The sequence below is a fragment of the Ovis aries genome, chromosome 24 (assembly GCF_016772045.2).
Source record: "Ovis aries strain OAR_USU_Benz2616 breed Rambouillet chromosome 24, ARS-UI_Ramb_v3.0, whole genome shotgun sequence".
NCBI lineage: Eukaryota > Metazoa > Chordata > Mammalia > Artiodactyla > Bovidae > Ovis > Ovis aries.
The window spans coordinates 26010734-26022827 of record NC_056077.1 but is presented as its reverse complement, the minus strand read 5'-3'; the positions used below and the strand labels follow the sequence as shown (position 1 = coordinate 26022827).

The window sequence follows — 12094 nt, the reverse complement described above, 5'->3', positions numbered from 1 at the left end:
CAGAGCACACACCCTCTAGGTTACCCAGTCCATGCAGGCTTCCCCAGTCATTCCTGGGTATTGAGAGCTCATGAATTGACTACCCTTGCGTTGGGGTTGGGTTCCAAGTCCCATCCGTTGACCACAGACCTTGGAGCAAGAGGCGAGGATGAAGATCCTCGTGCAGGATGTTTCCCTTTGAGGCTACGGTGGGTCTGAGTCACTGCTTACAGGCGAAGTGCTTCCCATGAGTTTATTTCTCTGGTCCTCATGGGACTGAATATCCATTTTCTGGGATAGTAGGAAATTCAGACTTCACATAATGCAGGTTCCTTCCCAGTCCCTGGGTGCTGTGAAGTTTTCAGGACTTTTGGGAGAACCTCTGGTCTTCTTCTGGGAGAAGGAGGTCAGAGGGGATCAGAGGCGGAGGGAATGATGGGCCAAAGGGCATCTTCAAGGGGGCACAAATGAGGCAGCCAGCAGGCAGTGTCCATGGGTTTGAGGGGAACAATGGAAGGCGTGGGGCCATAGGGGGACCCCTTTATCCCTGTAACTACCACTTGGCTGGACTCCTGGCTGCTGAGCGGTCCTTGCCTTGCCACCTGGTGTTGGCACTGAGCCCTACGGATCCACCCTGTAATAAGCACTATAGAAACACTAGCATTCGTGATCGTCATTTTTCTAGGTAGGGAAACTGAGGCACCAAAAGGTTCCTGTTGATGTTGCACGTCTAGTAAGCGATGGAGCCAGGCTGGAACCCAGGCAGGTCTGGCTCCGTGGCCACGTGCCACCAGCTCCATGGGGGTGGGCCATAGGGCAGTCTTGTCTTTCAGGAAGTCCCATGGCTTCTCTGACCCCTGTGTGGAAGGTGACAATGACGACAGTCACCATCTCCTAAGCTCCTACTCTTCTTTTCCTAAAAAAGCGTCTCATTTATGTGTTTGTTTGGCTGTGCCAGGTCTTAGTTGTGTCATGTGGAATCTTTAGTTGCAGGACGTAGGATCTTTTTTAGTTGCAGCATGCAAACTCTTGGTTACAGCATGTGGGATCTATTTCCCTGACCAGGGATCGAACCCGGGCCCCCTGCATTGGGAGCATTGGGAGTCTCAGCCCCTGGGCCACCAGGGAAGTCCCTAAGCTCTCCCTCTGTTCCAGGCGCCCTAAGTTCTTTGCCCATGTTGAGCCTTTCTAACACCCCTACAGATCTGTGCCTGTTCTACAGACTGGGAACTCAAGGTCCAGAAAGACTGGGAACTCATGTGACAGGAAGTGATGGAGTCAGGATTTGGGCCCAGCCTTACTGATTCAGCATCTTTCTACAATGCGGGAGACCTGGGTTCAATCCTTGGGTCGGGAAGATTCCCTGGAGAAGGCAATGGCAACCTACTCCAGTACTCTTGCTTGGAAAATCCCATGGACAGAGGAGCTTGGTGCAGGCTGCTGTCCATGGGGTCCCAAAGAGCCGGGCACGACTGAGCGACTTCACTTTCTACTGATCCCAGAGCTCAGGCCTTGGCCACCCTGCTCTCCTGCCCCATAAACACTGCTGCTTGAAGGAGTGTCCAGTGCGATAGCACCAACCACCACTAAAATGACTTACTATTGCTTTTCTAATGCTGAAAATCGATATTTTTTATTTAAAAATATATATTTAAAATAAGATATATTTATTTTTAAAATATAAAATAAATATATATTTATTTTTGGCTGTGCTGGGTCTTCGTTAACGTATGCTGGCTTTCTCTAGCTGTGGCGAGCGGGGGCTTTTCTTCCGTATGGTGCACGGGCTTCTCATTGCTGTGGCTTCTCTTGTTTCGAAGCACAGGCTCCAGGATGCATAGGCTTCAGTTGTGGCTTAATTTCCCCGAGGCATGTGGGGTCTTCCTAGATCAGGGATTGAACCAATGTTCCCTGCATTAGCAGGCAGATTCTTAACCACACTGGACCACCAGGAAACCTTCAAAAATAGATGTTTTTACAGATCAGATTAGAGTGTGAATCTTACCCTGGTTGTCTGACTAGAATCACCTGGGGCTTTGAAAACCCACTGATGTTTAGGCCTCCTGCTGACCAATTACATCAGAATGTCTGTGGGTGGGCTTCCCGGGGCTGAGAACCACTTACACTAGGTGACCTTTAGGATCCTTCCTGGCTTCCCTGGTGGCTCAATTGATAAAGACTCCATCTACAATGCAGAGCACATCTTGTGAAATGCTGGGCTGGATGAAGCACAAGCTGGAATTGAGATTGCTGGGAGAAATATCAATCACCTCAGATATGCAGATGACACTACCCTCATGGCAGAAAGTGAACTAAAGAGCCTCTTGATGAAAGTGAAAGAGGAGAGTGACAAAGCTGGCTTAAAACTCAACATTCAAAAAACTAAGATCATGGCATCCGGTCCCCTTATCTCATGGCAAATAGATGGGGAAACAATGGAAACAGTGACAGACTTCATTTTTGGGGGCTCCAAAATCACTGCAGATAATGACTGCAGCCATGAAATTAAAAAACACTTGCTCCTTGGAAGAAAAGCTATGATCAACCTAGACAGCTTATTAAAAAGCAGAGACATTACTTTGCCGACAAAGGTCCACCTAGTCAAAGCTATGGTTTTTCCAGTTGTCATGTATAGATGTGAGAGTTGGACTACAAAGAAAGCTGAGCACTGAAGAACTGATGCTTTTGAACTGTGGTATTGGAAAAGACTCTTGAGAGTCCCTTGGACTGCAGGGAGATCAAACCAGCCAATCCTAGAGGAAATCAGTCCTGAATTTTCATTGGAAGGACTGATGCTGAAGATGAAACTCCAATACTTTGGCCACCTGATGGGAAGAACTGACTCATTGGAAAAGACCCTGATGCTGGGAAAGATTGACAGCAGGAGGTGAAGGGAACGACAGAGGCTGAGATGGTTGGATGGTATCATCGACTCAATGGACATGAGTTTGAGCAAGCTCCGGGAGTTGGTGAAGGACAGGGAGGCCTGGTGTGCTGCAGTCCATGGGGTTGTAAAGAGTTGGACATGCCTGAGCGACTCAGCTGAACCGAACTGTACTGCAGTGCAGGAGACCCAATTTCAATCCCTGGTCGGGAAGATCCCCTGGAGAGGAAGATGGCGACCCATTCCAGTATTTCTTGCCTGGTTCAATCCCTGGTCTAGGAAGCCCCCACATGCCTTGGGGAGATTAAGCCGCAACTGAAGCCTATGCGTCCTGGAGCCTGTGCCCCGAAACAAGGTCCCATGGACGGAGGAGTCTGGTGAGCTGCAGTCCATGGAGTTGCAAGAGTCAAACATGAGTGAGCGACTAAACCACCATCGTCACCAGCTTTCTGCTTCCGTGGTTCAAGGAAGGTATGCAGCTATCAGGTGGTAGTAACAGGCCACAGCTCCATGATCTAATTGACAAGCCTCAGTGCCAGCAGATAAGCACACTTGTCTTCAGTTTTATACCCAAACGAGATCCCTTGTTCCACATATAGACTTAATAATGATTGTAAAAAGCATTAATGTTTTAAGAACTACTTCTAAAAGCAGTTAGCCAATATGCTAGTTTGATACCTTTCTCACAAATGGTTAGCTAACTTTTATCATGGAACTAAGGGTTTAGAGCCAAAAAAATCTCTTCTGAGTTTGGATTTTCATCATTAGACTTGTTGACCATTGATATATCCAGGCTTTCTTACGTCATCACTATTATTTTTCCTTAAACCTCAGCTTTGCCCTGCACAGTCAGTGTGGGCCAATTTTGACCATCTCTGCTCAAACATCTTCTGTTTGGTCTTGTCCACATAGTTGGAAATGGAAGCATGAGAGTCATTTTATTTAGCCCCTAGAGGATTTTCCCCATGTATGTGGAGGTATGTTCTCAGAGAGTTGCTTTCAGGACCCCGAAGCTCTGCAAATGGGAATAGATAGCTGGAAAAACTTTAGGGCATGGAGTTTGGAGCCTATGGACCTGGGTTGAATGTGTCACTTACTGCCTATGTGGTCTTGAGCAAGTCACTGGAAGTTCAGTGCCTCAGTTTGCTGGTCTCTAAAATAGGGATTCTCAGAACTACATTACAGGCTATAAAAGGATTAAAAAGAAAGCAAACATACTTTTACAATAAAACTACTCAACAAACTAGGAATAGAAGGGAGCTCTGCAAGTTGATAAGGAATATCTATGAAAGGAAAATCGATGTGTGTGTGCTCCATTAGGTCCGATTCTTTGTGACCTCATGGACTGTAGCCTGCCAAACTCCTCTGTCCGTGGCATTGTCTATAGTATATATACATTCTTGTATATAGTACTTTATAAGAATCCACTAAAAACTACTAGAATAAATGAATTCAGCAAGATTTCAAGGTACACGGTCAGAACCAAAGTCCATAAAAATATTTTCTTTTATTTGTTTTTTGATTAAAGATGTGACTTTAATATTTGGTCTTGCCATAAATGAACTTATCTACAAAACAGAAACAGACACACAGACATAAAGAACAAATTTGTGGTTGCCAAGAAGTGGAGGGGGTAGGGGAGGGAAGGAGCCAGAATTTGGGATTAGAAGATGCAAACTAATCTATATTGGATGGATAAACAACAAAGTCCTACTATATAGCACAAGGAACTATATTCAGTATACTGTGATTCATCATACTGGAAAAGACTTTGTAAAGAGAGTATATGCATGGATAACTGAATCATTTTGCTGTTCAGCAGAAATTAACACAACAGTTTAAATCAACTATACTTCAGTAAAAATGTAAAAATAAAAAAATTAAAAAATAATTTGTCTTGCGTATTTAGAAAATCATCTATTATCTTATTTGTGTATATTTTTCCTTCTCATTTGTTTTCCAAGCTTTCCTATCCCTCTATTATGTGTCCTAACTTATTTCTTATGAGAAAGAGAAACATGGCCTCTGACAGCTAGAAGCTGCTCTTGAACCATCAGTTAGACCCGAGTCTTGTTAGCTGCTGAGCTCATGTCTTGGTAGTCTCCTGCTGATTGTAAACAATTTTATAGGATATCAATCAGACAATGACAAAGATGTCACTAACATATGTTACTATAATGGATGAAGACAAAATAAGACCATTCCATACATATGTCTAAGCACAGATTAAAAACATGAACATAATCAAAAGGACAGAAATGAGCAAATATCCTCCTTTTCTGAGTAACATGAATAAGTGCTGCTTCTATACTAATCAGATTTTAGCCGCATTCTACTCTTCGGTCATTCCAGATAAGATTGATTAAAATACCTATAGCAGACCCACTCCAAAATGGCCCAGTTATCCTACCTTCTAGTTCTCACCCTTATGTGTTTCTTCTCTTGAATGTAGGCAGAATCCCTAACTTTCATTTAACCAGTGTAACATGATAAAGATAATGAGATTTTATTTCCATGATTACATTTTATAAGATGGTAAAAATCCACATCTTGCCAGCAGACTCTATTTACTACCTGTCCTTGCTGACTTTGATGAAGTAAGTCACCATACGGAGAAGCCTGCATTGCAAGCAACTAAGGTGGCCTCTAGTTGACAACCAGCAAGGAACTGAGGCTCTCAAGTATCAGCCAATTCAGTCATTCAGTCGTGTCCGACTCTGCGACCCAATGGACTGCAGCATGCCAGGCTTCCCTGTCCATCACCAACTCCTGGAGCTTGGGCAAACTCATGTTCATTGAGTCAGTGTTGCCATCCAACTGTTTCATCCTCTGTCATTCCCTTCTCCCACCTTCAATCTTTCCTTACTGGTTTTTCCAGTAGTCATGTATGGATGTGAGAGCTGAACTATAAAGAAAGCTGAGCACTGAAGAATTGATGCTTTTGAACTGTGGTATTGGAGAAGATTCTTGAGAGCCCCTTGGACTGCAAGGAGATCAGGAAGCTGAAACTCCAATACTTCAGCCACCTGATGTGAAGAACTGACTCATTTAATTTCTTGTAGAATCAAAGAAAAAGAGAAAAATTTTAATACACTGAGTTGGGCAAAAACTTTACTCCAGTGTTTCCGTAAGGTATTATGGAAAAACCTGAACGAAATTTTTGGCAAACCAGAAATAATGTTAATGTATTAATCTCTAACCAATGCATTTGTTAAAATATAATTTCTAGTTTAATTTTTTATTGAGGAAGAGACCCCAAAGGCGAAAGCCTAGGGTCCACATAGTCTTAACGGGGCCCTTGCTGCTCGTATGAATTTGACGGTAAAAATTTTCCCTCTCTAGTTTTGAGAGGAAAAATATAACAAAGAAAGTTTAAGGTGATGCACTCAAAATCCATGCATTCTTAAAGTGTTAGTCACTCAGTTGTGTCTGACTTTTTGTGATGCATGGACTGTGGCCTGCCAGGCTCCTCTGTCCATGGAATTCTCCAGGCAAGAATACTGGAGTAGGTTGCCATTCTCTTCTCCAGGGGATCTTTCCTGACCCAGGGATTGAACCCAGGTTTCCTGCATTGCAAGCAGATTCTTAACCATCTGAGCCATGAGGGAACCCTGGGAGGGGAGGAGGAAGGGATGGAGTGTGGATGGAGAGGCCGATGGCAGCCAGTCCTGGCTCCGCGTGAAGGAATCTGGGCTTGATTTGGGGATGGTGTTTAGAGCAGGAGTGTGTGTTCTTGCGTGTGTGCCTGTGACATAATGTATGGTGTGAAAATATCCCTCCAGCTGCAGTGTGGAGAGTGGATCAGACAGAGGCCTGGGGAGCCGAATGATGGCTTCTGCCCTCATCCTGCTGGGCCTGGATGGGGTGGAGGCTGAGGAAAAGGCCACAGGGCTTTGAGGAGGTGCAAGCGACAAGGCTGGATGGATTGTGCTGGGAGGTGACAGGAGGTGGCATCACAGCGGGGGTTGTGCATTGAGTTTGCATCTTTGCCATCCACATTCCTCAGGGCATTGGCTTTCTGGGAATTAAGGTTAGAGAAAGAGGCTGCTCGGGTTAGACATGCTTGGGTGGCGGCTTAGTCTGGGGCTCCTGGAAGGGGGAGAGGTGAAAGCTTGAAGCTCTCACTTCCTCTCGTATTCTGAAAACCTTTCTTTTCTTTTTCCCCTCCAAAGGTGAAAAATGCCGCAGCTTCATTGACCTGGCCCCAGCTTCAGAGAAAGGTAGGTGTGGCCCAGCTCAGGCGTGCCAGCCTCACCCTCTGGGACACTTCCTGCAGCCCTGGGAAAGCCTGTCCGTTAGCACCCCTGGGTGGTGGCGCCCCAGGGGGCCAGGATCCTGCAGCAAAGCTCTGAGTTCCTTGAGCAGCCAGAGCAGTGGGAGAGGCAGGTGGAGGGTCCTCATCTTGCCCCCTGCCACGCTCCCTCCCCACAGTGGGCGTGTGGTCCTGAGAATCCTTCCACTTCCGTTACTTCTACAGCATGCTGGGACTTTGGGGGAGGTGGAATGGGTGTGTGGAATTTGGGGTCAGGCAAGACAGCGCTGGGGGCATTGCCTCCCAGTGTGGGATTTGTCCTTGGAAGGGAGGGAAGCCAGATGTTCTGTCTCTGTCATCTCACAGGTGTGGGGAGGGCCAGCCTGATTGGACCCTTCCTTTCAGAGAGGAGCCATTGATGTTCAGGGCCGGATATCAGAGATTCTGAGCCCATGACACTCAGATAGGACGACAGGGAGTGGGCTGCAGCGTATGTGAGAGGCAGAGTAGTCAGGATTACATTTAGTTGGAAGTAATGGCACACCACTCCAGTACTCTTGCCTGGAAAATCCCATGGATGGAGGAGCCTGGTGGGCTGCAGTCCATGGGGTCGCTAAGAGTCGGACACAACTGAGCGACTCCACTTTCACTTTTCACTTTCATACATTGGAGAAGGAAATGGCAACCCACGCCAGTGTTCTTGCCTGGAGAATCCCAGGGACGGGGGAGCCTGGTGGGCTGCCGTCTGTGGGGTCGCACAGAGTCGGACACAACTGAAGCGACTTAGCAGCAGCAAAGTGTAAGTAAGTGTTAGTCGCTCAGTTGTTTCCAACTCTCTGTGACCCCATGGACTGAGCCCACCAGACTCCTATGGAATTCTCTAGGCAAGAATACTGGAGTGGGTAGACATTCTCTTCTCCAGGGGAACTTTCCTGACCCAGGGATTAAACCCGGGTCTCCTGCATTGCAGGCAGATTCTTAACCATCTAAGCCACCAGGTGACTCCAAACAACTGGCTTCAGTGGAGAAATGTGTTTATAGCTTTTATAAAGGTTTGAATCCAAAGTGGGTCTGCTCCATACAGTCCTCAGGATCCCAGCACTTGAGGGCCCTCTCCATCACCCTTTGTCCTCTTGGTCTAAGCGGGTGGTTAGAGCTCCAGCCGTCACATCTGTACTCCAGGCAATAGGATAGAGGAAGGGGAAGAAAGAACGGGCAAATCTTGCATGTCAATTGGGTTCCCAGAAGTTGGCCCATGACATGGGCTCATTTTCTCTTTGCCAGAACTTGATTATAGCTGCAAAGGAGTCAGGGAAGTGAGGTCTTAATCAGCAACCGTGGGCTCCGCTAAAAGTCAGGGGTTCTATCATTGTGGGGGAGCAGGAGAATGGATACTGGAGGCTGTGCCGTCACAAGAACATAGGGCGTGGCTGCTTCCCCTCCCGCCTACTCCCCCCATCCCCCCACCAGGGAGAAGCCCTGCCGAGAGAGAACAGGTGTGCAGGTCCCTTTAAACAGCCTGGATATTAGGAGAGGGCTCTGGTCCTGGGAGTTGGGATCGGGAAACAGGCAAGAGTTCAGTCCTATACATTGGAGTCCTATATTTGTATACATCTTATACAGATATGGAGGGCCTTGGTAGGCACTATTGTTGTTCAGCCACTAAGTCGTGTCTGACTCTTTTGTGACCCCATGGACTAGAGCCCACCAGGCTCTCTGTCCATGGGATTTCCCAGGCAAAAGTATTGGAGTGGGTTTCCATTTCCTCTTCCAGGGGATTTTCCTGACTCAGGGATTCAACCCATGTTTCCTGCATTGCAGGAGGATTCTTTACCACTGAGCCACCAGGGAAGCCCTTGGCAAGCATGGGTCAGGGAAAATTAAGTCCAGGACATGTGGCCACCCACACCCCCTGCTGGTAGGGCTGAATTTGGGGTTTCCTTGCAGTGTCAGGAGGTTTAAAAGCCTGGAGGGCTGGGACTGTAACCCCTCCAAGGTGTTGGCAGAGATGGGGTAGGCAGGGGGTGTGGGCCATTGAGGCTGATGACATTCCTATCTTGCACATACTGTCCCCTTGGAGAGCTCTGGCCAAGTGACAGCTGGTGAGACTGAGGGGCCTGTGACAGGAGGCCCGAAGTGCCCTCAGGCCCAAGAAGAGGCTGGGCTCCCCTGCTGAGCAAGCTTGTGGCCGTGGGGACTGCCGCCTGTTTCCTTTGCTTCCTTCCCACACTCTGTACCCGGCCCTTGTACTGCATCTTAGAAGTCGACTCCTGCATATGGCCAGGGCTGAGCGACTCAGACTGTACCTCTCAAACTGAGATCTCCAGAAAATACTATGAATACAGCTGCCAATAAATGACTGAAATTTGATTGATTGGGTACCATGTGCTGGGCACTGGGCCATGCACGTTGAATGTATTAACTTGGAAATCTCCCCACAACCTTGTGAAGAAGGGGCTGACTTTCTCACCCTACTTGACAGATGAGGAAACTGAGGCTTAGAGACATTAAGCCACTCACATCTCACATCTCATAAGCCAGGGGTCCCCACCCCTTGGGCCATGGATGGGTGCTGGTCTGTGATTAGGGACTGGGTCACAGCAGGAGGTGAGTGGCAGGTGAGTGAGCAAAGCTTCATCTGTATTTATAACTGCTCCCCATCACTCTCATTACTGCCTGAGCTCTGCCTCCTGTCAGATCAGCATCAGCATAATAAATGTAATGCACTTGAATCATCCAGAAACATTCCTCCCCTGGACCCTTGGTCCATAGAAAAATTGTCTTCCACGAAATCAGTCCCTGGTGCCAAAAGGTTGGGGATCATGTCATAAGGGGTAGAGTACACATTCTACACCCCACCTTGTACTGCATCTTAGAAGTCGATACCTTTAGGCAACCTCTGTGATGCCCATCCCACAATCCCCTAGGCCTTGGAGTTTCTGGGTCACCTCTGCTCCAGATCTGACTTCCAGGAAGCATGACCCGTGTGGTGGTGTTCAGTTCATGTCTGACTGTTTGCAGTCCCAAGGGCTGCAGCACTCCAGGCTTCCTTGTCCTTCACTATCTCCTGGAGCTTGCTCAGATGCATGTCCATTGAGTTGGTGATGCCATCCAACCATCTCATCCTCGGTCTGCCCCTTCTCCTCCTGCCTTCAATCTTTCCCAGCATCAGGGTCTTTTCCAATGAGTCGGCTCTTTGCGTCAGGTGGCCAAACTATTGGAGCTTCAGCTTCAGCCATCAGTCCTTCCAATGAATATTCAGGGTTGATTTCCTTTAGGATGGACTGGTTTGATCTCCTCGCAGTCCAAGGGAAGCTCAAGAGTCTTCTCCTTGTGTGCACATGTAAATGTGTGTGCATGTCTGGTTGAGGGTGAGGCTGTATATGCATGGGCAGGTGCTCCTGTGAGAGTGTGCACATGGGTTTTGTGTGTGTGCCTGCGTGTACACTGGTGGGTGAGTGTGGGCAGGGAGGCAGGTATGCGTGTGGGTGCACATAGGAGTGTGTGGATGTGTGTGCATAGGCATGTGGGTCTACGCACAGCAGCAGGTGGCTTTCTCTTGCCTCCTGCTGGGGGCATCAGAGCTTTATTGCTGCTTCTTTTACGCGGACCTAGGGCCCCAGAGAAGTTGTTTCTTTGTGTTTACTAGCCTTGTGATTTTACTTTCAGGGCTTGGCGGCCACGCAGAGGACCTTCCGTCTGTGTATATGAAAGTGTTATAAGGAGGCTGAGTGGGCTGGTTTTGCAGACCAGTTTTCATGGACTTGCTGCCTCTCAAGCACTTAAGGTCTCCCTCGGGGCTGGAGGGGTTTGGTTGTGGCAGCTCGGTGGCCAGTTCCCAAACCTCCTGGCCCCTCCCAGGGGCACCTGCAGGAGCGTAATGCTTCCTAACCCTCCGTTATGCTCACCGAGTCCTCACTGTGTTGACTGTCCATTTCACAGATGAGGAGCCTGAGCTGCAGAGAGGGAGGGATTGGTTCTGGGTCACGGCAATGTTGGAGCCCATGTGTGTTCTCTCCCTAAGCGCACTCTTCTGCCAGATTGTGACTTCAGCCTCATTCCCCTGTGACTTCCTGCCTGCTCTGCAAAATCCAATCATTATCATTAGTGTTAGGTGACACTAACAAGGACTGGCTTTCCTGCAGTGCTTGCCACATGCCAGGCACTGTTCTGAGAACTTTACACCCCTTGGCTCATTTAATCCCCATTTTACAGATGAGGAGACTGAGGTCTAGGGAGTTAACTGACTTGCCCAAGGTCACATAATTAGGATGCTGGGATTTGAACCTGAGCCATCTGGCTTTTTAATGCCTGGTTCTTCTGCTGAAAAGCTAGGCCTTTTGTGCCTCTGTGTATGTGTGTGTGTGTGTGTGTGTGTGTGTGTGTGTGTGTGAGTGTGTGTGTGTGTGAGTGTGTGTGATTGAGGCCCTTCTCAAACGGCCCCCGTCTTTGCCATTTTCTCCAATACTCTCCTGTCTTTTCCCCCTCTGCTCTCTCCCCTGGCAAAATAAGTGCCTGTCATCAGTGTTTTTACCATGGCATATTTTCGTTAGTTCTCCTGATCATTCTAGCTTTCTGCTTCACGTGGGAAATCACTTTACATTTTAAACCAGCCTAAGCCACATCCACTTTTCATCTGGATTCCTGCCACAGTCTCTTAGCAGGTTACGTCTTTTTATTTTTGCCCCATCTCACTGGTAGCCAGAATGATCTTTTGAAAGCATAAATCATCTCGTGTGGTTCCCTGTTTAAAACCCTCCTTTGGCTCCCATCTCACTGAAAGGAAAAGTCAGCATCCTCATCGTGGCCTGTGCGGTGTAGGGGATCCAGCCCTGGACATACAGGAGCCTTTCTCCTGAGATCTCCCCCTGTTACCACACTTTAGTCTCCAATATCTTTTTTTGTCCAGTCGCTAAGTCATGTCTGACTCTTTGTGACACCATGGACTGCAGCACGCCAGGCTTCCCTGTCCTTGACTG

The 12094-nt window shown here is 47.9% G+C and overlaps 1 protein-coding gene across 1 annotated transcript in view; it reads left to right on the top strand.

Annotated features, from left to right (window-relative positions):
• The window catches only part of GSG1L (GSG1 like), a 254812-nt gene that overhangs the window by 83855 nt on the left and 158863 nt on the right, over positions 1 to 12094 (top strand). Inside the window, exon 2 of the mRNA XM_060406221.1 lies at positions 7036 to 7083. Within this exon, the coding sequence (XP_060262204.1) occupies positions 7036 to 7083 (48 nt within the window). The remainder of the gene's footprint in view (positions 1 to 7035; positions 7084 to 12094) is intronic.